Below are 24,184 nucleotides of genomic sequence, written 5' to 3'. Positions count from 1 at the left end.
GTAATTAACAGCATGCGAAAAGTATGATTTTTCAAGCGGTGAAGAGACATTATATAATCATGGAAATGGATAAATGGAAAAAAAAATCCAGTCTGTCCCAAAATTTTACATGGTATTCCCGAGCATACAAGTTGAATGATGACTTGCCATTGCTAAGGTTCTCACGTGCCCACTGACAACTGATTGGGTGGTGGCGGCCATATGTTTGTAGATATGATTTCATAATTTTAGCTGTAATTGGAGACTCGCATGTATACATAGCATGCAAACTTTCAACTTGATTGGTGAAATAGTTGAAGAGATAGAGGAATATGCACCATTTTGCTTCTTATAGCGCCACCTATGGGCAGAGGTGCACTACATTAGCGTACCAAAGCAGGTGAATATTAGACAGTGTTCACAGGTTACAGCCATTATATGAAAACTGTCCACACCCACAAAAATGTATTGATGTGTGACGGCCATGTTTTTTTTTGGAAAATATTTAACAACTGGTTCAGACTCAACAGATTCTCTCAAAGCTAATTTGGTATAGATGGGCAAAAACTCCCCAGACTATTTCCTGAAAGTAGGCTTCAAAATGACTGAAAATCAAAATGGCTGCCAATGTTGGTTCTTGAGGCAAAGTTGTTTGGCTGTAGGATTTGTTTTGAATATTCTTCTGAATAATCAAGATCTTTCAATAAGTTTTCAGACTGAAAAGATCTTTCTAGCCTAATTTGGTGACAATGGGCCAAAAGGCCTGAGATGAGTTTGCAAAAGTAGGTTTTTCTAAAAATTCAAAATGGAGGATTTTGGCAGACAGACAGTCAAGACAGACCTCTCCAGTTCAGTCTCTCTCTCCAGCCCTCGAAGTGTCAGGCATTTGATGTCCTCCTCCAGCTCTCTGATTCGCTGCTGGCTGTCTGCTCTCTCAGCCAATAGGTCATCTTTCTCCTTGACCACCGCCTCTTGAGAAGACAGCACCTCCTATGGGGCAGGGACAGGAAGAGGAGCCAGAGGAAAAAATGAGCTCGGATGAGAGCATTTACTGACTGAGCTGCTCTATAGAGCCTTTACTGACTGAGCCGCTCTATAGAGTCTTTACTGACTGAGCCCCTCTATAGAGTCTTTACTGACTGAGCCCCTCTATAGAGTCTTTACTGACTGAGCTGCTCTATAGAACCTTTACTGACTGAGCCACTCTATAGAGCCTTTACTGACTGAGCTGCTCTATAGAGCCTTTACTGACTGAGCCACTCTATAGAGCTATAGAGCCTTTACTGACTGAGCTGCTCTATAGAGCCTTTACTGACTGAGCCCCTCTATGGAGCCTTTACTGACTGAGCTGCTCTATAGAGCCTTTACTGACTGAGCTGCTCTATAAAGCCTTTACTAACTGAGCTGCTCTATAGAACCTTTACTGACTGAGCTGCTCTATAGAGTCTTTACTGACTGAGTCACTCTATAGAGCCTTTACTGACTGAGCTGCTCTAGAGTCTTTACTGACTGAGCTGCTCTATAGAGTCTTTACTAACTGAGTCACTCTATAGAGCTTTTACTGACTGAGCCACTCTATAGAGCCTTTACTGACTGAGCCACTCTATAGAGCCTTTACTGACTGAGCCACTCTATAGAGCCTTTACTGACTGAGCCACTCTATAGAGCATTTACTGACTGAGCCACTCTATAGAGCATTTACTGACTGAGCTGCTCTATAGAGTCTTTACTGACTGAGCCGCTCTATAGAGCCTTTACTGACTGAGCCACTCTATAGAGCCTTTACTGACTGAGCCGCTCTAAAGAGTCTTTACTGACTGAGCCACTCTATAGAGCCTTTACTGACTGAGCCACTCTATAGAGCCTTTACTGACTGAGCCGCTCTAAAGAGTCTTTACTGACTGAGCCACTCTATAGAGCCTTTACTGACTGAGCCACTCTATAGAGCCTTTACTGACTGAGTCACTCTATAGAGTCTTTACTGACTGAGCCACTCTATAGAGCCTTTACTGACTGAGCCACTCTATAGAGCTGTAGAGCCTTTACTGACTGAGCTGCTCTATAGAGCCTTTACTGACTGAGCCCCTCTATGGAGCCTTTACTGACTGAGCTGCTCTATAGAGCCTTTACTGACTGAGCTGCTCTATAAAGCCTTTACTAACTGAGCTGCTCTATAGAACCTTTACTGACTGAGCTGCTCTATAGAGTCTTTACTGACTGAGTCACTCTATAGAGCCTTTACTGACTGAGCTGCTCTATAGAGCATTTACTGACTGAGCTGCTCTATAGAGTCTTTACTGACTGAGCCGCTCTATAGAGCCTTTACTGACTGAGCCACTCTATAGAGCCTTTACTGACTGAGCCACTCTATAGAGCCTTTACTGACTGAGCCGCTCTAAAGAGTCTTTACTGACTGAGCCACTCTATAGAGCCTTTACTGACTGAGCCGCTCTAAAGAGTCTTTACTGACTGAGCCACTCTATAGAGCCTTTACTGACTGAGCCACTCTATAGAGTCTTTACTGACTGAGACGCTCTATAGAGCCTTTACTGACTGAGCCACTCTATAGAGCCTTTACTGACTGAGACGCTCTATAGAGCCCAGCCTGAGCTCATGGTGAGAGCCTTACTGACTGAATGGCTCTATAGAGACAGTGGGGCCTTCACACAGCGGGTTACCTGCTGTTGTTTCTCCAGCTGCTGCACAGTCTCCCGGCTCTGCCTCAGACTCTCCCGCAGTTCTCTCATGTCCTCCTCCAGCTGCTCCCTCGCTCTCTCCCACTCATCCTTCTCCCTCTCTCTCTTCTGCTTCTCCCTCTCCTCCCCTCTCTCTGCCGCCTCCCGGGCCTGCAGTAGCTCCGCCCTCTCCTGCAGGCACTGCTCCAGACGGCCCTGCGTGTGACATCATCAACATGACATCATCAACATGGGACTTCATTTATATGAGCTTATTCATTAGGATATTATAGGCTGCGTCCGAAGTCAAACACTACACACTACGCGATCATTTGGCGTACCCAAGGTGGTTTAGTATACGAGCAAAAAGTAAGATGGATTTTCGGTCATAGAACGGCAGCACTTGATAATGGCAGCTAATTGATGCCACTTTATCTAATGAAAACAGAAAAAAGAAATGCAAACATAAATATAGCCATTGATGTAGCCACAGGTAATATTTGCGTATAAATTGTTCTTCTGTTGTTGTTCTTTCACCGCTTTGGTTTGAACACCGCCCTTCTGTTTGTTGGGTCGGGACTGAGCGCAGTGCATTGTGGGATACATATGCCAGAACAGTCAGTGTTCGCACACTTTGAAATTTCACAGAATGTAGTGTGGCATTCGGGTAGCTTTAGCACACCCTTTATGCTTATGGTTTTGGACATACAAATACTGTTTTGACATCCTATATAGTGAGATAAGTAAGCGATTTTGGATGCAGCCATAGTATAGCCACTGCGTATGACATCATCCACATGGGCCTTCACTTATATGAGCATATTCATTAGTACAGTATAGTATAGTACAATATAGTAGTATAGTATAACATAGTATAGTATAGTATAGTGGTGGCAGTATGTGTTTTGGCATTTTTCAGCTGTGCCAGCCGCATCTCACAGAGTGTAGATATTTACTCAGCGTGTCTCCTGCCATTAAGAGCACACTGAGAATATCTCCACTCTTCCTTTACTGCCACTCTTACCAAGAGTGACTAACAATGCTACAAGCACAGACTTCATTCACAATCTGCCCACTACCCTATCAAACAAGAACAAAACTACCCTAACGGGCATTAAAACACATAATCTAACAAAGAGAAAGATTCCACAGGGAAAGATAAAGACACAAAGATACACAGAGAGAGGGAGGGAAGGATAGAAAGAGACAGTGAGTCAGAGAGGGAGGGAGAAAAAGCAGTAGAGGCAGAAAGAGGGGTGTGTCTGTGTCTGTGTCTCAGACAAGCACACACACACTCTCACACACACACACACACACACTCACACACACACTCACACTCACACACACACTCTCACTCTCACTCTCACACACACTCACACTCTCTCACACACACGCACACACACACACTCACACACTCACACACACACACACACACACATACTCACACACTCTCACACTCTCACACTCTCACACTCTCACACACACTCACACACACACTCACACACACTCTCACACACACACTCTTTCACACACACACACTCTCACACACTCTCACACACTCTCACACACACACACTCTCTCACACACTCTCACACACTCTCACACACTCTCACACACTCTCACACACTCACACACACTCACACACACTCACACACACTCACTCACACACACTCACACACACACACTCACACACACACTCTCACACACACACTCTCACACACACACTCTCACATACTCTCTCACACACACACACGCACACTCTCACACACTCTCACACACACACTCACCTGCAGGAGCTCAGCGCGGGGTATGACCAGCAGCAGGTCCTCCTCCCCGTGCGTCTCCTCCCCCAGGGTGACCAGCTCCTCCAGCGGTTTGGGGGCGCAGAAGGAGAAGGGGGAGCTCTGAGTGCACACGCCCCCCTGGGCATCCACGTACACAAACTGGTACACATCCGGGCCCGGCCCGGGCAGGTACGAGGCTGCGGGACCAAAACAGCAAAATAACATCAATAACATAACAAGCATCACCACGGCAACAGCAGCGCATAGGTCCGCTCTCACTGATGCCTGTTTTTTATTTATTTTATTTTTTTACAGTTATTTAGCTGACACTTTTATCCAAAGTCACTCACAGTTGACTAGACTAAGCAGGGGACAATCCCCCCTGGAGCAATGTGGGGTTAATGGCCTTGCTCAAGGACCACAAACCTTCCAGCTTGCAGTCAAGCACCTTAGCCACTAGGTTAGTAGCACCTTAGCCACCTTAGCCACTAGGCTATTGCCACCTTAGCCACAAGGCTATTAGCACCTTAGCCACTAGGCTATTTCCACCTTAGCCGTTAGGCTATTGCCACCTAAGCCACAAGGCTATTGCCACCTTAGCCACTAGGCTATTTCCACCTTAGCCATTTGGCTATTGCCACAAGGCAACAGGCTGCCTGTGCTGGGAATGGGATGATCAGCCGTCACATGACTGCATGAGAGGTGGAAGTAACACCTCTAAAGCATGGCGGTTTGAGCCAGGTCAGCTTACCGACCGCATGCCACGCCATTTCCCCTCCATGCGCCCAACCCACCGCACATCCGCAGGGCCATTTGCATTCCTTCGGTGTTGAGCGAGGATGAATTGTGTTCGGCCAACGCCGCTCTGTCGTTTTTACGGAGTGCGGTTCTGCAACGGCAGAGCAGCACTTTGCACACCCCCGAGGCGGGGAGCGTTTCCAGAGACGCGCTCATATAATAAAAAGCGACCATTAACAGTCGCCGTTACAGGAGGTGTTAAACTGTCTGAGATTAACACTTGCAGGGCTCCCATCTTCTTTGTCTTTATCCACCGCCGAACTGAGAAATCACACGATTGTGCAGTTCTTTCTTAGAGAGCCGTTAATTTGACAACGTGCAAGAGACTGCTCTCAGCCCGGCTAGAGGTGCGGCTTCCAGTGCCCAACTCGTCCTTAACTTTGGAAGTAAACAAAATGGACACCTTTTCTTTCTTTCTTTTTTTCTCACTTTCCATTTCTCTCTCTCGTCACTTTTCTTACATCCCTTTGTGGTCTAACAGGCACTGGAGTCTATCCCAACATGCACTGGGCAAGAGGCAGGAGCACGGCCTGGACAGGTCACCCATTGCAGGGCGCACGCACCGTTCACTCGCCGACTCATACCTACAGGCAATTTAGACTCCAATTAGCCTGACCTGCATGTTGTTGGTCTGTGGGAAGAAATCAGAGTATCTGGCAAAAAACCCACACGGACATGGTGAGGAAAAGCCTTGGTTTCAAAACCTTGGACCTTCTGGCTGAGACGATAGTGCTATCACCCAAGTACTAACTAACCAAGCCTGGCCTTGCTAAGCTGGTACCTTTTATTTTTTCTTGCAATTCCTCGAGTGTATGAAGTGGATAATTATATGTCCTGAATGAAGACTAATGGTTTAAATTTCAGTGAGGCACTCACTGAGAGGATTATTAACTACATAACTATCATACAAACTCACAGAGGGTACTGAAGTGCCGAGCATGAGGCCAGTTGGTCACCAGTTGGTCATTTGTTGGAAATGAGCCAAGCCTGGACAGGGTTAAAATTAGTTTGGAGTAAACTGAAGTTGTGAAGGAACTTAATCACATGTTTTCAGAAACCGGATAACTGATTAAGAGACCAGCTGGTTGCTACACACACATGCACACACACTCACTCACACACACACACACACACACACACACACACACACACACACACACACACACACACACATCACAACAGTAAGGCCCGAGGGATGATTTGAGCCCTATACTTTATAGGAACGGGAGAGATGGGTTGAATAGGTATATGTGCAGGGGCAGGTAGAGGTGTAAGTGTAGGTGTTGGTATACGTGCAGGTATATACGTAGGTGCGGGTATAGGTGCAGGTACAGGTGTAGCTGTAGGTGAGTCTGTACCGTGGAAGTGCACACAGCAGTTAGCACTGCTTCCCTCTTTGTAGCCTCCAGGAACAAGGGCCCACACAAAGGTGTGGTAATTCCTCAGCGAGGTCCAGCCCACCTGCGACAGCACAGGAGGACATGAGAGATGCAGTGGACAGAGAGGGTGCACAGCGCTGTACGCAGATTCCACCAATGGACCAATGAACCATTTCATCGTCTGTGGGTGATGTCACCGAGGCCAACTTTCAGGCCGAAAAGGCACATCTCACTTCAGGTTATGTGTACTGACTACCTGTTTAACACTGGCTAACTGTTTAACACTGGCTAACTGTTTAACACTGGCTAATTGTTTAACCCTGACTACCTGTTTAACACTGACTACCTGTTTAACCCTGACTACCTGTTTAACACTGGCTAACTGTTTAACACTGGCTAACTGTTTAACACTGGCTAACACTGGCTAAACTCAAATTTCCCTCGGGATGAATAAAGTATCTATCTATCTATCTATCTATCTATCTATCTATCTATCTACCTGTTTAACACTTTCAGTCACATATGGCACTCAGGGCCTTATACCTTTTCAACCAATCAAAATGGCTGCTATACTATTGTTTTGAGCCCCTATTTCAGCCCCTACTAAATTCTCAACTCAATTTTCTCAACCAAAGCCAAAACCCCTTGGGACTTGGGTGGAGCCCTTGGGCTTGGGACTGAAAGGGTTAAGGGTTACTTGTTCCTTTATCAACATACCTATCACTAAAGATGGTACAGCAATGTAAGTGGGGGGCTTATGGGTAAAATGTTTACCTTAAACAGGCCGATCCAGTCGCTGCTGGCCCAGCTGTGCTCAGGGCTGAGGGTGTAGTGGCATTCTACTCTGCTCTGGGGAAAGTAGCTCCGCCCCACGTTCCGAAACTCCACCCTCCTGGCCGTATCCATGGTGACGAGGCAAAGCGGACACACCCACCTGCACCTGTGCAAGGAGCTAAAGCCAGAGAAGAGGAGGAAAGATATTCAGGTGGTCGGCATTCCAGCACCCAAATACAGATGGCTTCTGTGTGCTCCCCCAGTCATTCCACTCATTCCACTGGTCAAATTTGAGTGTTTTACAGTTGACTGTCTAAATAACCTAAAAATAAATACTAAATAGTCACGAGTATTTCATCTAGAAATTCTAGAGAAACCGTACCTACAGAGTCCTATAAGGATTATGCAACATAATTTTCTATCTATAGAGTTCCATGTTTAGTGTGCTAGAGATGAGTTCTGTATCTATGGAGTTCTATACTCAACAAGCACTTTATTCAGTAGATCTGTACTGTTAATGCAAATATTTTATCAGCCAATAATGTGACAGCAACTACATGCATACATGCATGCAGACACGGTCAAGTGGTTCAGCTGTTTTTCCGACCAAATGTCAGAACGGGGAAGAAATGTGATCTCAGTGACTTTGACCGAGGAATGATTGTTGGTACCAGACAGGGTGGACTGAGTATCTTAGAAACTGCTGATCTCCTGGAATTTTCACGTACAACAGTCTCTAGAGTTTGCACAGAATTGTGCAAAAAAAAAAACTAAAAACAACCAGTTCTGCGGGCAAAATACGTGTTGTTAATGAGGTCAGAGGAGAAGGGCAGCTCAAAGTGTGTGACAGAAGCAGAGGTTCTGAACAAGCTGACCGTGCCCTTAGTAAACAGGCATCAGGCTGTGGCAGGGCAGAGAAATCCCTGCGTGAGAAGAGCTCAGAGCGCCGCTTCATAGCCAGACGGAATCTGCGAGGCGTCCTCAGGAGCATACCTGAATACTTATCAGTTCCCAGAAGTAGGAGGTGCTAATCCGCAGCTTTGCCCATCGATATGAGAAAAGGGCATTAGAGTCACTTTTCCACAGCCGTCTCCATCCTTCAGGAGTTTGTTCCTTAAGGAACAAAGACGTGCCTCCACTGTACCCTGATTTCTGAGAGTGTAGGGGAGACCGGCTCCCCCACCACCGCCAGCGCCCCTCTCCAGGTGCTCCCCACAGAGTGCTCACAGCAAGCAAAGGCAGTGCAGCACTGAGTGCATTTATCCGCCTCATTAGACAGCACAGCAGGAGAGGAGACGGACCGTACGGAGGAGTCCCATCCAGAGGCCAGTTCAGCATAGTGGGGAAATTCACACAATTCTCATCAATACAACGAGGCAAGCACCACAACTAATGCACAGACCTCCATCTTGAAAATACCCAAACCCCCCCCCCAAACCAAGCAAAGTCATTACTCGAGACTCGTCAGCACCCTGAACCACCCAACGATTCGGAGTATTTTTGCGAACAGAACATAAAAGCTAACGCTGTGCCTAGAGCTCAGCTAGACCTTCAGGTTCTTACGGTCGTGAATTAAATGTACATCGCCCTACCTCGATTTCTTATCCCATTTCCGTAGAAGCCGCACAGAGTTTATATCCACTCTGCGGTAATGAAGTTGAGCAAAGCACTATGTGGCGATGGAAAGTGCACCCCCGGGGAATATCAACTTTACAGGGGTTAAACCCTGGAGACGGGGTGTTAACGGCCCCAGCCCCCTATCAAAGGCAGCAATTAGGATCGTTATCTTACTCGCCAGGTCCGTTAGCATTAAAGCACTGCAGCCGTTCGGTTATCCAGCGCGAGATGCCCTGTGCAGGACTGGTCACGAGGCTCCGCGTCGTGGTCTTACTGCTCGGGGACACGGGAGAGATACACGGCCGTCCCATGTAAATTACACCGCATGCAGGGGGTCCCACAGCAAAGTCCCCCTGAGGTCGTTCCTCTCCCAGGCAGGGCTGAGTATCTGCCCGGAGAGCAAGCCGCTCACAGGGACTAAGCCTTAGGACTGAGGCCCTTGGGCCTCATGGCATTTGGAATCTGCGGGGCCACTTCTACGGGCTCCAAAGGGGAACCGCTTCCTCCTTGTGGTGGTTGGAACCTACAGTGTTTGTGTAACGGATGAGTCCGGGGTGGGATTTTAACCCCAGCCTCTCACTCGTCCAAATATTTGTTGAACGAACGCGTTACCAGTCAGCTAAAGACGAACTCGCCCCTAGCCAAGGGCAACGACGTACTTTTGAATTTGAGGGTGACGTCATCAAGGAGTGTTGTAGCGGTAACCTGCAACGAGCCTTCGCTGTCACTGCACTTCACCGTGCTTCCTAGCGAATTAGCTGAGCTAACCCTTGCTCCATCTTCCAGCTGAAGGCTCACACCGTGTTCGAGCACTGCTGGACGCTCACCAGCTCCCTGCCCAACTGAAATATGAAGTGATAATGGAACTGCACTTGCAAGCAAAACTGCTAAAGATTTTCTGCTCAACCTGCCAAGGGAACATGTTTTAACACCAACATATAATCCGCCCGGCAACGGCGTTGCAGAACGGGTATACAGACCTTTAAAACTCCCCTAGCAGAACAAAGTGATGATGAAGTACTTGGATGCTGGACTGGACAACGTTATTAGAAGAAGTGAACACCCATGTTAAGGCTAGGCGGTTACCAGCTATTGAGCAGCTTCATAGCTGGCCAAATAAAGCCTTAAATGAGGTTGAAAGCGATGTCGACACTACCCGTGTGTGTCCCATACAGGTCAGAGATTCTATAACACTCTGAAGGTATAGGTATACACTGAAGCTTTGATACCCAAACATGGAAAGAGCGGGCGGTTACAAAAACTCAGAGAAGCATGCACATGCTGACATGGAAGAGTGGCTACACGTGTAGAAATATCAGCAGAATTGCCAATCACGCCGAAGGCACATTTCTGGTAGCAGTGAGAGTGTTTGTGACAGAGGGTCAGGAATATAATCAGTCCATTACTGTAGCAGTCCTATCAGAGGAGGGCTACTCGAATTGGGGTCTGCAGAGAAGCCCCACGGAGGTCCTCAGCATAATGGACAAAAATAAGTGAACACTGCGATAATAATATAATAATATTTTGTACATGTTTCCGTACTTCATTAAATTGTCAAATACAGTCAGGTCCATAAATATTGGGACATCAACACAATTCTCATCTTTTTGGCTCTATACACCACCACAATGGATTTGAAATGAAACAAACAAGATGTTCTTTAACTGCAGACTTTCAGCTTTAATTTGAGGGTATTTACATCCAAATCAGGTGAACGGTGTAGGAATTACAACAGTTTCTATATGTGCCTCCCACTTTTAAATAAATCAAACTTTCACTTTTTAATACTTGGATGCAAATCCTTTGCAGTCAATTACAGCCTGAAGTCTGGAACGCATAGACATCACCAGACGCTGGGTTTCATCCCTGGTGATGCTCTGCCAGGCTTGTCTTCAGTTCCTGTTTGTTCTTGGGGCATTTTCCCTTCAGTTTTGTCTTCAGCAAGTGAAATGCATGTTCAATCGGATTCAGGTCAGGTGATTGACTTGGCCATTGCATAACATTCCACTTCTTTGCCTTAAAAAACTCTTTGGTTGCTTTCGCAGTATGCTTCAGGTCATTGTCCATCTGCACTGTGAAGCACCGTCCAATGAGTTCTGAAGCATTTGGCTGAATATGAGCAGATAATATTGCCCGAAACACTTCAGAATTCATCCTGCTGCTTTTGGCAGCAGTCACATCATCAATAAATACAAGGGAACCAGTTCCATTGGTAGACATACATGCCCACGCCATGGCACTACCACCACCGTGCTTCACTGATGAGGTGGTATGTTTTGGATCATGAGCAGTTCCTTTCCTTCTCCATACTCTTCTCTTCCCATCATTCTGGTACAAGTTGATCTTTGTCTCATCTGTCCATAGGATGTGGTTCCAGAACTGTAAAGGCTTTTTTAGATGTTGTTTGGCAAACTCTAATCTGGTCTTCCTGTTTTTGAGGCTCACCAATGGTTTACATCTTGTGGTGAACCCTCTGTATTCACTCTGGTGAAGTCTTCTCTTGATTGTTGACTTTGACACACATACACCTACCTCCTGGAGAGTGTTCTTGATCTGGCCAACTGTTGTGAAGGGGGTTTCACCAGGGAAATAATTATTCTGTCACCCACCACAGTTGTTTTCCGTGGTCTTCCGGGTCTTTTGGTGTTGCTGAGCTCACCGGTGCGATCTTTCCTTTTAAGAATTTTCCAAACAGTTGATTTGGCCACACCTAATGTTTTTGCTATCTCTCTGATGGGTTTGTTTTGATTTTTTCAGCCTAATGATGGCTTGCTTCACTGATAGTGACAGCTCTTTGGATCTCATATTGAGAGTTGACAGCAACAGATTCCAAATGCAAATAGCACACTTGAACTCTAGACCTTTTCTCTGCTCCTTGTAAATGAGATAATGAGGGAATAACACACACCTGGCCATGGAACAGCTGAGCAGCCAATTGTCCCATTACTTTTGGTCCCTTAAAAAGTGGGAGGCACATATAGAAACTGTTGTAATTCCTACACCGTTTGCCTGATTTGGATGTAAATACCCTCAAATTAAAGCTGAAAGTCTGCAGTTAAAGCACATCTTGTTTGTTTCATTTCAAATCCATTGTGGTGGTGTATAGAGCCAAAAAGATGCTAATTGTGTCGATGTCCCAATATTTATGGACCTGACTGTAAATCATTTAAATTCCATCGTAGTTACATATTTATTTTGTACTAAATACACTGACTTACAAAAGTACTCACCCTATGATTTATGTAGGCACATGTGCTACAGATACTGCATAACATCCCATTTTAGATGTGCCTTCACGCACAAGCCTGTTAAGCAGCTACTGCACTGCGGCCGTGGTTGGTGGATAATCGTGTCAAACAGGAAGTGTTTTATTGAGGGTGGCAGGTGGTGGGCTCCTCACCCAGAGGGTGATGACTTTAGGAGGCCTTGGTCTTGAGATGACAAAGTTTAGGAACGGCTCCGTGAGTGTGGGGTACAAGCGCCCTCCACCTGGCGCAGAGAGCCCAGCTAACAAGCCGGGATGTCCCCCAGCCTGCCCCCCCCCCCCAGAGGGACAGCTGCACTCTGACACAGCCAGCGCTGGAAGGGCAGAAATGACATATTACCGTTATGTGATATTAGAATAACCACTACGGCAGTTAAATCTGACTACCAGTGCTCCTGCATACCCCACAGCAGGTCACCTGAGGCTGTGCCCACCGTGTGGCCCAGGGCCCGGCCTGAGAAAGGCCCTCACTCACTCTCTGAGACTGAGGAAACCACAGAGGACCTTCTTTTTCTCTCCAAATAGATTGTTGAGACGGTAAAACTAGTTACCGTCTCAACGTTGTACACATTCTGTAAATGTGAAAAAAGCGCAAAATAATAATAATAATAATAATAATAATAATAATTGTTGCAGGACCTTGTTGCAGGCATCAGTCCGATGCAGTTGCACACCGAGTCCCTGTCCTGCCAAAGCCGAGTTTGGCTGGCACCGGTGGAGCGGCATAATCGGCTCGCCACTCTGAGGGTGGGGAGAGGGACTCGGCAGGGCTGGGATCGCCACGCTTAGAGTCACGGTCGCGGGGTTGAGAAAGACGTGTTGTTCTCTGGATCGCTAGATCTTCCCGGGCCACCGGGAGACGGGGTTGTAGGCTGTGTATTCCCAGCTAACGTGTGTAATTGGAAAAGACAGGGTACAACTGCCAACCAAATGGAAAAATAATAATAATAATAATTCCTTGCATTTATATAGCGCTTTTCTTACCGGCCGGTTACAGTGATGAGGGGGAAACTCGCCTCAACCACCAGCAATGTGCAGTACCAACCTGGGTGATGCAACGGCAGCCATGTTTTGCCAGAATGCTCACCACACATCTGCTGAGGTGGAGAGGGAGATAACAATTTTATTAAATTCTTTTGGTAATTAAATCAGGGGATAATTAGGTAGCAGGCTGAGAAAGACAGGATGGGAATTTAGTCAAGACACAGCGAGTCAGGACCTTGGTTTAATGTCTAATTCGAAAGACGGTGTTCTCCTACAGCACAGTGTCCCCATCCCTGCCCTGGGTCATTAGATAATGGATGGATGGACGGATGTAAGACCCTGACCAGGATTAAGGGGGTTAGATAATGGATGGATGGATTCAAGACCCTGACCAGGATTAAGGGGGTTAGATAACGGATGGTGGGAAGATAAAACAGTGCAGCACTACCACAGATATACCAGCAATCACCCAGGCCATTTTTAAAGGCGAGCTTGAAGAGTTTCTGTAATAGGCCTGAATATGCTTATCAGCAGAACTCTCCAACCCACACTGTTAACGTCCCTAAGGTCAAAGAGGTGCTCAGCCCAGACAGACAGTATTTCTCACTATAGGATCAGAAGATCTTTGCATTTGCTGATGAAGTTCACTCCAGAGGTTAGCACGAAACATGGACCAAGCACGGAGGCACTTGGAAAGGCACCATCATTTCTCGGAATGATAGTAGACACTGCTCGAGAGGGCAGTAAAAACTCCTATATCACCCGGGCTATTAGAGTACTGGAGAGAGTTATTTTGCAACATATAACACTGGCTAGTATATCAACGTGGGGGAAGTTCTTTTACGAATGGACTGATGATAGCAGCATTAAACTAGTTCTATAAAACACACGGTTGCCTCAAACAAGATTACGGGAGATGTACTAATTGTACAATAATGCACGTGTGTGCTGTCCAGGATGTTTTACACTGTATTAGAATTTATGAAAATAAAACTTATGGCTAGCAGTATCTGAAGCACAGCCTACAGTAGGTATGAAAGGGCCATTGCAGACCTTCCGGAGCTTTGATAAATTCTATTGGGAGAGTGATACAGCGGTGCAGTTTACCCTGCTGGAGCGCAGACCTCCAACGCTGTTCCATTGTATCACTTCACCTGTCTTGACAGAGCTGCCTTTCATGAGCGCAGTGGAAAAAATGCGCCTCCAACCAGCATGATATAAACCAGGCTATAAAAAACCGGCGACACAAATATGCAGCAACCAATACGGCTGACTAAAATACTTCTACAGCATGATATTCTTAACTGGTTTGTGATTTCTTTAAACATTTTATCTATTAAATCAACATAATTTACTTCTGGGCAACATTTTGTTTGTGCTGCGGTTTGTCCAGTTTGCGTCAATTTAGGCTACTTAGCATAACAATGAACTTAGTTCTGATATCAGATAACAGATTTTTACCATGTGTAGAAATGTACACTCACCGAGCATTTTATTCGGTATTTATTAGACTCATTTTTTAGACTTCTACTCCTGTAGCCTATCCACATAAGAGTTATGATGTATTGTGTGTTCAGAGATGCTCTTCTGCATACCACTGTTGTGGTTATTTGCGTTACTGTCACCTTTCTGAGATACTCAAACCACCCTGTCTGCCACCATCAATCATTCTACGGCCAAAGTCACTTAGATTACATTTTCCCCCCATTCTGATGGTTGATGTGAACATTAACTGAAGCTCCTGACCGGTATCTACATGATTGTCTGCATTGCACTGCTGCCACACAATCGGCTGATTAGATAATCGCACGAATAAGCAGGTGTAATAAATTAAAAATGTCCCTAATAAAGTGCTCAGTGAGTGTATATTACTGTACATACATTTTAGCAAAGCAGGAAATCGTCACAGATAATGATCAAATGAAACAGTGTATTTATTCCATCAAAAAACTGAATTATAATTAGAATCTTAAATCTTAGAATCTTTAAATTCAGAATGTCTCGTACAAAATCAGTATTGAAGCAAATTTATTTTTATGAGGAAGGTGGCTAAGATACTCCAGGAGAGTCTAGAGAACCTTATGAAAAATGCCCTACGCCCCTGCTCCTCAGAGCACTCCATTGATTTGCACTTCATTTGCAAGAGCTCTGCATAAGAGCGTCTGCAAAATTCCTGTAATGTAATGCCCCTATACGTCCCTTCTTCTGCCGTTTTAAGAAATATAAGCATTTGGTTGAACCCACTGAATCATTACTAAGGCAGACGACATTGCACATATCGGAAAATAAAGCACAATGCATCACACTCAAGTCAATAACTGCATAATTCTTTTAGTTTACTGTATTTTCTGTGCATATTTATCAAGGGTGGCAATAATTCCGGAGCCCACTGTATGTCCTTCATACAGTGGCACCTGTGGGTCATAGGCAAAGTGCACCAGGTCCTGACTTTCACCCTGGAAACCAGAACAAGAGTGCTGTGTTGGGTGCTCTGTACTGACTGTATGGATGCTGAAACGGGGAAGTTGACATCCAGATTGAAATTGATGCATTCCGGCGGACGGGCAGCCCATTGGCGGGAGTAATGGGGTGCCTGCTGTGGCCGGGAATAAAGGCGTTCCGGGACGGATGGTACCGGAGAGTGGGCAGGAGATGGATTCCCGATGACACACACCGCCTCGCCTGGAGAGAAAGCCGTATAAGCTGCTCTGCTGAGCCCCGGGCGCAATGGGCCTTGACATCAATGGCGCTGGGGTCATCACACCTGGGCGCGTGCGAGCCGAGATGGAGCCCATCTGTTTGTGATTTATATTTAAAGAGCAGAGTGAGCCGGAGAGAGCCAGAGAAAAGCGACTGCGTCAGCCTGGAGCCAGCGTGCTACTGCCCAGTCCTGCTCCATCTTCAGCTCCTCCTGCCCAATCCTGCCCCATCTTCAGCTCCTACTGCCCAATCCTGCCCCATCTTCAGCCCCTCCTGCCCAATCCTGCCCCATCTTCAGCTCCTCCTGCCCAATCCTGCCCCATCTTCAGCTCCTACTGCCCAATCCTGCCCCATCTTCAGCCCCTCCTGCCCAATCCTGCCCCATCTACAGCTCCTCCTGCCAAATCCTGCCCCATCTTCAACAGTCAGTCCTACAAGCCGATCCTTGCTCTTCTGCAGTATCTGCGCTCGGCTGTTTCCGTCTGCTTTATCCTGGGCACTGCTTGTGATAAATTCTGATCTCATGCCCTGTGTTCATAAGACAGGAGAGTTTTCCGAAGTGGGGCGGTTAAACACGAGGGGTCATCATGTGACATGAGAACAACATTGATTCCATGTAATACTCTCCACATATGTGCTTCAGAAGGACGTGTTCTTGTTGGACCTGGACACCATTCTGAATTTGAATCCAGTCAGAACGGTCATGGCAGAATGTGGTGAAGTCGAGGTGACTAATAACAGACCCTCCGCAGACTCTGCTATTTAACTCCAATACTGGGCTATAGCGTTACGATAACTGGGAAGCTCCGGACCAATCCAGCCCTATCCCTGCCCTGAGGTCGCGGACTGCTGCAGCCCTGGCTCCTCCCCTGGTTCATGCCCACGCCTCGATAAATCCTGGAGCTAGCTCTCAAACACTGCTCACTATACTTATCCCTCATTGGGACTTCCTACTTCTCCAGCTAGCTTATTACCTTCACTGTTCAGCCCATCTGAATTCCTGTAATTGATTTTTTTTTACAGTTGTTACATCCGTCCTACTTTTACTTTATACCTTGCTGGCTCCCCCTCTATAGCTGGGTTCCTCCCAAGATTTCTTCCCATTAGGGAGTTTTTTTTTCCTCCCCGCTGGGGCCTTTTTCTTCCACATCATGTGCTTGCTATTTGGCAGTTCAGGCCTGGTGTTTGCCCTTTTCTTTTTTCAAAAAAACTCTGCTAAGTGTCTTTGTGATAGTCTTCTGTAAAAAGTGGTAAACAAATAAAGCTAAATGTAACTGAATCGACCCCGAGATGTGGAGTGATGAGGGTAACTGCCTGTATTTGGATCAGGAATCGCGCTCTACTGTCTCAGGGACATATTGACGGGTGAGAAGGGGCTGAAAGACACGCCCCTCCATGTTTGGTCTCTGTGGCCCTGAGAACATCTCCTCTGTGGCCCTGAGAACATCTCCTCTGTGGCCCTGAGAACATCTCCTCTACGGCCCTGAGAACATCTCCTCTGTGGCCCTGAGAACATCTCCTCTGTGGCCCTGAGAACATCTCCTCTGTGGCTCTGAGAACATATTATCCGCAGGACTGGACTGGCTGGCAGTAAATCCAGTAGATGGCAGTCGAGGCTTCCTGGGAATGGACATGCAGTTTCCTGAAATCAGACTGCCTTCATATTACTAAAATGTATATTTCTGCACTTACAAAGGCAAGATGATTAATGCATACCTTCTCCTTCTGCTTATACAGTACATATGCATGATTAACTGTTGGTGCATTTAAATTACATTTTAAGCGACATTTTATTCAATTACTTAAGTACTTCGCTAGACTGCATGCAGTGCAGCGAGAAAATCTACACGTTTTCAAAAATTCTAGTTTTTGGTGTCTCAAAGGCTGTAATCAAAAGTTAAGTTAGCTTTTTGTGCGACTTCCCAGCCTTCCGTGGTTTGTTTACATTGTAATCAACAGCAACTAACAAAAAAAATTCATAAATATATACGTCAGTTTTTTTTAGATATAATACAACTGAAAAATAATATAATTCATAATGTAACTAAAAATGCTGCATCTGCGTTTCTCCCTCTATGGTCAGCAGAGCCCCAGTTTCTGCTGAGGAGAAACAGTGCCATATCATGACGCTGTCACCACCGTGTTGGACAGTAGGGACTGTGTTCTCTGTGTAGTGTTCTGTGTAGTGCTCTGTGTTGCGCCAAGCATATCCTTTGGAAACAAATATTCTTGGTCCTTTCTTCCACATGGAGACTAGAGATCCAGAGTTTTAAATGGGCGTACAGATTGGCCCACTGTATCTTAAAATGCATAATGATACCGTCGCTTTACAGATCATTTATACATAGAAATATACAAACAATTTAGGCTGTAAAACAAGTGTATACAGTGTCCATTGTGTGGGCGATGAGCAGATAAACATTTTCTAGAGGTATCAGTACAATAAGCTAGATTTTTTTTATTGAGGGAGCAGCATCGCTGAAAGCTTTTTCACCAAAAGCAGTATGTACTTTTGGAACATTAAATAAATTGAAGTCATGTGATCTCAGTGCATATGAATTTGTGTTTGTCCACTCTCGCAAATAACTTAAATACAGTGGGAGCTGACCTAGGACAGCTTTATATATCAAAATCAAACAATGATATTGCCTATGGGCTGATAGTGAGGGTGAATGAATCTGTATGTGATCGAAAGCAAACCTGAACTCTAAATGGTACAGGGTAAAACAAATTTTAAAGCAAGATTGCTTTTTATTTTAATTCTTTACTATTTCTAAATTCTTTTTCAAAAGGCAAAGGGCCATGTGCAAAAGTTTGGGAACCCTTTTGGATTTTTCCCAGGTGATTTACTCAGGTGAGTCAGGTGAGTATAATTCCAGGGTTGAACTATTTATTCTGAAGTAACTCCATGCCTTCTAAATCATCCAAATGCAGTGGTTGTTCTGTCTGGAGTTAACAACCAGTCCCCAGACTGGTTGAAAATCTGTGGCGAGATCTCAAATATGCTGTACATGCAAGGAGGCCGAAGAATATTTCTTAACTAGAGGTGTTCTGCCAGGAAGAATGTGGACAGTAAGCGGGAGTTGAAAGACTCTTAGCTGGCTTCAGGAAGCATTTGCAAGCTGCAAAATTTTAACATTAAACATTTAAACATTATCTTGCTTTAAAATTTTAAGAAATGTGTTACGTATGTTTAACACTTAGATATTAATTGTAAAAGGCTTTTTAACCAGATTTTACACAGTACTGTAAGTCTTTTTATGTTGTTTAACTCGTGTTATCCATAACTATTTAAGCACTTGATTTTAACTGGAAACCTTTTCTGTTGTTTTTTCATACGCAGGTGTCTGTTTTATTTTACCCCTTTTAAGGATGGTATAGTTATTGGTGTTAGAGAACTCTAATCACGAAATGTGGGTCTACTTCAGGGAAGTTTGCTCATGCCACAAGAAATCATTCCAAAGGTAAGATTAAACATATTTTTTTGAAGAATAATCACAAAAAAATCTGCAGGCATATTGTCACTTGCATATCGTCATTGACATATTGTACTTAAAGTGCATGTTCTTGCTTTAGACCACAAAACCCCAAACCAGCCATTGTAAAGCCAGGAGGTTGTCAGATATATCATATCATATCCAGCGGCCTGTAGCATAGTGGTTAAGGTACATGACTGGGACCCGCAAGGTCGGCGGTTCGATTCCTACACAGCCGTTGGGCCCTTGAGCAAGGCCCTTAACTCCAGGAGTATCTCCTGCTTAGTCTAATCAACTGTACCTCGCTCTGGATAAGAGCGTCTGCCAAATGCCAACCCCAGAAAGTGAACTATCCATTCAACATAAGTTAGGTCACTGAATTGCCTTAATGAAGAAGAGGTAAACAGCATTAACAGGTGGTCAGCAGTAAACCTCAAGATGTTTGCCAAAAAAATCTGATGACTCATGCTACAGTGATCACACATTTAAAAATAATTTTTTTTTTTTTTTTTTTTTTTTTTTTAAATCATCACCCCAACGTATACATCTGGAGAAAACAGAATTCAGTTTGGTAAGATACCTAAACTACTGCCTCCACCATTTTGGGAGGCAATGTATAAATGTAATATTATGTTTAAAATGTCCTCACTGCTGTTGACGGAAACTGAATAGAATAATCTTTCTGCTCTATATCCATATTGGATGTTTGGGACCTAACTCCTAAAGGTTCCACATTTCCCTATGAGCCCAGCGTTATATTCTGTGCTTTGCTCAAACCAGTAGTTGTTACTACAGCTACATCACTTGTACATCCATTAATATTCTGGGGGACTGAGCTGATTTCAGTAAACACACGATAATGCTAATGACTAGCCAAATGCTGCACCATATTAGCTCAAGAAATGTGCGTGCGCACTTGTGTGCGTGCGTGTGAGACGGAGAAAGAGAGAGTCACTAATGCAGTAAATTACTACTACATAATTACATAATAGTAATTTGAGAGAGAGAGAGAGAGAGAGAGAGAGAGAGAGAGAGAGAGAGAGAGAGAGAGAGAGAGAGAGAGAGAGAGAGAGAGAGAGAGAGAGAGAGAGAGACTGTGGGGGGGAGTGAGGCTGTAGGGGCCAGCCAGATTCCAGAGACGCAGGAGGACAGTCAGTGGGGATGGGGAGGTGTTCAGTTTAGTAAAGTCTAAAGTCAGAGAGGCACGTGACCGAGGAAGGAATGTTTTCATTGAAAATACAAAGGCCTGTTGTGTCATAACTGTGTCCTTCATAAGCTCCAGCTAGGACACGCGATAACCCATTCGGCCTACTGTAAGAGATCTGCTGTCAACTGTCACCAAAACGAGACCCACCGTATTAACGAGGCACAGGTCCAGAACGAACAGGTGCAGCGCCTACGGTACACAAGTCTAAATATCGTCGAGATGGGTGGCGGTGGCACGCTTATCTCGTAAGATATCAGAGGAAAATTGACTGCTCGGTGTGCACGCAGTTTGTTGTTGGATTAGAATGCAAGAGTTCGCACTTTGTAGCTACTGACAAAACATCATCACATCGATATCTGAGGCATGAATTAATATGTGCATTTAGCTATTACAAACGGTCCAATTAACTAAACACACGGCAAATTATGTTCCACACTAATGTTAGTAGGCTAGTTCACGTACAGTTAGGCTTACCCATAACGAACATTATCCACTTATACGGTGCGACTTGGCAGTTGCCTAGGGAACTCTATCCAGGCATCCACAGGAGCAAGACAGCACATTATTCTACTTCAAGGTTGCGAAACTATCCTCTGTTCAATAGATTACCTGTTAGATTGCATGTAAAGTATTTGTATTTTTCATATAAAATACACACATATTGCCATGCAATCTTAATATATGACTTATCCAAGTTATCCTGTTTGCATAAAGTGTGGCTATTATCAAGTAGCCGATTGCTCGCCGGCCAGACAGCTGGCTGTGTCTTCATGAAACTGTTATCTAACTAGGCCTAGCGCGTGGTTACAGTACATGTTATTGCGTACTAGCACTACTTTGTTAGCACTTGAATTGACGGTCAGCATGGCGACGGCACAAACCAGCGAGCTATTTCTGTCCAGATGCTGCATCGGTCTTCAAGTCCATTACAATGCGTACATCAATTAGCCAGTTAAGCAAATTACAAAGCATTATAATTGCAGGAGACATTTTACAAACAAGAGCGAAAAAAGGTGCTGGTGAACCGCTCGCCAAATTCAACATTATTACATACCTTGCGTTGGTCGCAGCTTTTACAAAAAATAACGGAATCTATCAGATGAAACTGGAATCCATCTGCAAAAAAAAAATGCAATAAAATAAAACGTTACGCAGCGTCGACAATCCGCTGTTCGTCAACGTGACAGCCCTTTTCCGAACCTAGATACAACAATAACAAAAACACAGTAATGACAGCGTGTTGGGTTTCACCGAAACATGGGAAATGGCGTTCATTACAAAAAGATTTTAACTGCTAAACATTCAACTAAATACTACAATTCCCAGATGTACAAGTGACGCAGACACGTTGCGGGAAGCGTAAGCTATGATGTTACGTTTTGGGACGGCGTAGTTCGTTTACGTTTCTTTTCTCTGCGCATAAAAAACGCACAGCTCCCCGATTGATCCATACGTCCCTTGCAAGCGGTCGAGGAAAACTGTTGTGTACGATGATAAAAACAAACAGCTCTTCCATTTATGTTTTTGAATTGCGAAATCGAAGCGAGAGCATACAGTCGGTCGTTCACCAACAGCAAATGAAGGTTGATGTGTTTTGCACAATTAAATAGATTTACTATTACCGACTCTGAATCTCGAATGTGTTGTCATCATTATTTTCAAGTTGACTTTCGATTCATTCTGGTTGTTCATCTAGTTAGTTTGTACTTGTCCAATTAGTCAACGAAAGTCCTTGCGCTTCAAAAAAATAAAGCCAGTCCTTTTGTAAACAGTATCGAGTTGCCGCTGACTACAGGTAACTTGAGACGGGAATGCTGAGCAGTGACGAGGGCAGGCAGATGCACTTCTAATTTTACCATCATTTACACAATTTGTGGAAACAACTGCACACTCCATGTTCCACATTCGTCGTTGTCAGCAAAGTGGATCTGCGCGTGATTATCTGACGTGTGTTCGCGTGACCATTAGATGGCAGTATATACTCTCCGAACCTGCGCCACTGACCCAAAAAACAAACAAAACAAAAACAAAAAAAAAAACTGTTATAAATAATGGCACCTATCAATCACCCACCCAAGCATAAAACGAGGCACATTTATTTGCTTTTGTTAGGCTTAAATGTACTAAATAAATGTTTAAATTTATCCGGTGTTGCCCTTGTTAGTTTCAAAATTACAGCAATATTGAGCTCAGAGTTGTTTATCAGTTGTTATCCTCCCAAGACCCGGCCTGGTCTTAATTTCAAGAACCATATAGTCTACTGTGCTGAAATCTGCACTACAGGGGACATTCAATAAATACAATAAAATAAATAATGTTTTTAAAAATATGTTTTTGTCACCCAAGACACTTTTACTATGTTAAAAAAATACTTCAACTTTTTTTTTGCTGAATGCTCAGGTGGTTATAATGAATGCTGTAGCCTTGCATACACAGCAGTGAGCATGACCATACACATACCACATTCACGTGTTATTAATTTGCAGGTGACATCCAGCAATTCTAATGAAACCTGATCTGAAGGCATTTGCAGAAATACAAAGGATATGGGCAGAACTATTCCGCATATCAGAATTCCAAAAATCTATCCCAGACTTCACTGCAGAATGTGTGTGTGTATTACACCAATCACTGAAGAGTTAGGTTATGACTGTGGAATCACCATTTGGCTCCAGTTCAATTTTGTCTCCTTGCATCTGGAATCTGGTTTGAGCTCTGAATAACCGCCATTTTGTATCCTGCAGTTGTCAATATTCTTTGCATTCTTTGTTGCATTCCCTGAGTGCAATGTTTTGGCAACCTATACCTGTGCTTGGCACTTCCATCTTGTCAGTTCATTCATTGTGAGAGTGTGTTGGGTGTTTTCAAGGGCATGTATTCAGAGCAGGGGTTTTCAACATTACCTGATCCGAGGAGCCCCACTAAGACTCAGGCGCCCAGGGAACCCTCATCGTATGTTAAAAGTCATACAAGGTTATACAACAAAAATTTTTTTTTAAATTTTGAAATAATTTCCCAAATGTGGCTTCAAGGACCCCCAGAATTTGGATCTTGTCCACCCTCCCTCACATGGCTGCGTTAGCCTCCTCATCTGAGTCCCCCTCAGCCAATCCCGATGGCGTATGTGTCAATGCAACTGACGTTGCCGGTTGAGCATCCAATGACTGGGCTTCCACTGCAGTCAGCTGCTCTGTTGCTCAAGGGAAGTATGTAGCTGTTTGGACAGAGCTTTGCCAATCTTTATATGTCCGTGCCAAAGCAGATGTTTACCCTGAGGGAAGGGCTATACTACCAAACCTACCTATTGTGAAATACCCTGTAAAGCACATGACTAAATAAGGCTAAAAGTCAGCCCAGGTTGTTGGTGGAAGCCACACAAGTCTACTTCAGAAATGTGGATCTCTTCCCTGCCTTTGGAGGCAGATTCAGCGTAAGTGTTTGGAGCGTTCTCTAAATTGAGGAATGTGAAGTGAGTTATGGCACATTCTTGATGCGTGTATGAATTGGCTCATGACGCTCGATGATGAGAGGCGGTTTTACTCGGGG

At 44.8% G+C, this 24,184-nt stretch overlaps 1 protein-coding gene across 1 annotated transcript in view; it reads right to left on the bottom strand.

The window, feature by feature from the left end:
* The window catches only part of calcoco1a (calcium binding and coiled-coil domain 1a), a 30,300-nt gene extending 8,423 nt beyond the window's left edge, over positions 1–21,877 (bottom strand). Inside the window, exons 1-6 of the mRNA XM_061258118.1 lie at positions 21,693–21,877; positions 7,390–7,567; positions 6,595–6,697; positions 4,442–4,635; positions 2,658–2,870; positions 821–969 (exon numbers count right to left, since the gene is read on the bottom strand). Of these exons, the coding sequence (XP_061114102.1) occupies positions 821–969; positions 2,658–2,870; positions 4,442–4,635; positions 6,595–6,697; positions 7,390–7,521 (791 nt within the window). The 5' untranslated portion in view covers positions 7,522–7,567; positions 21,693–21,877. The remainder of the gene's footprint in view (positions 1–820; positions 970–2,657; positions 2,871–4,441; positions 4,636–6,594; positions 6,698–7,389; positions 7,568–21,692) is intronic.
* Between the last annotated feature and the right edge of the window lie 2,307 nt (positions 21,878–24,184).

Source organism: Conger conger, chromosome 10, assembly GCF_963514075.1.
Source record: "Conger conger chromosome 10, fConCon1.1, whole genome shotgun sequence".
Classification (NCBI taxonomy): Eukaryota; Metazoa; Chordata; class Actinopteri; order Anguilliformes; family Congridae; genus Conger; species Conger conger.
The sequence above is the reverse complement of the archived record's forward strand: the minus strand, read 5'-3'. Positions and strand labels throughout refer to the sequence as shown.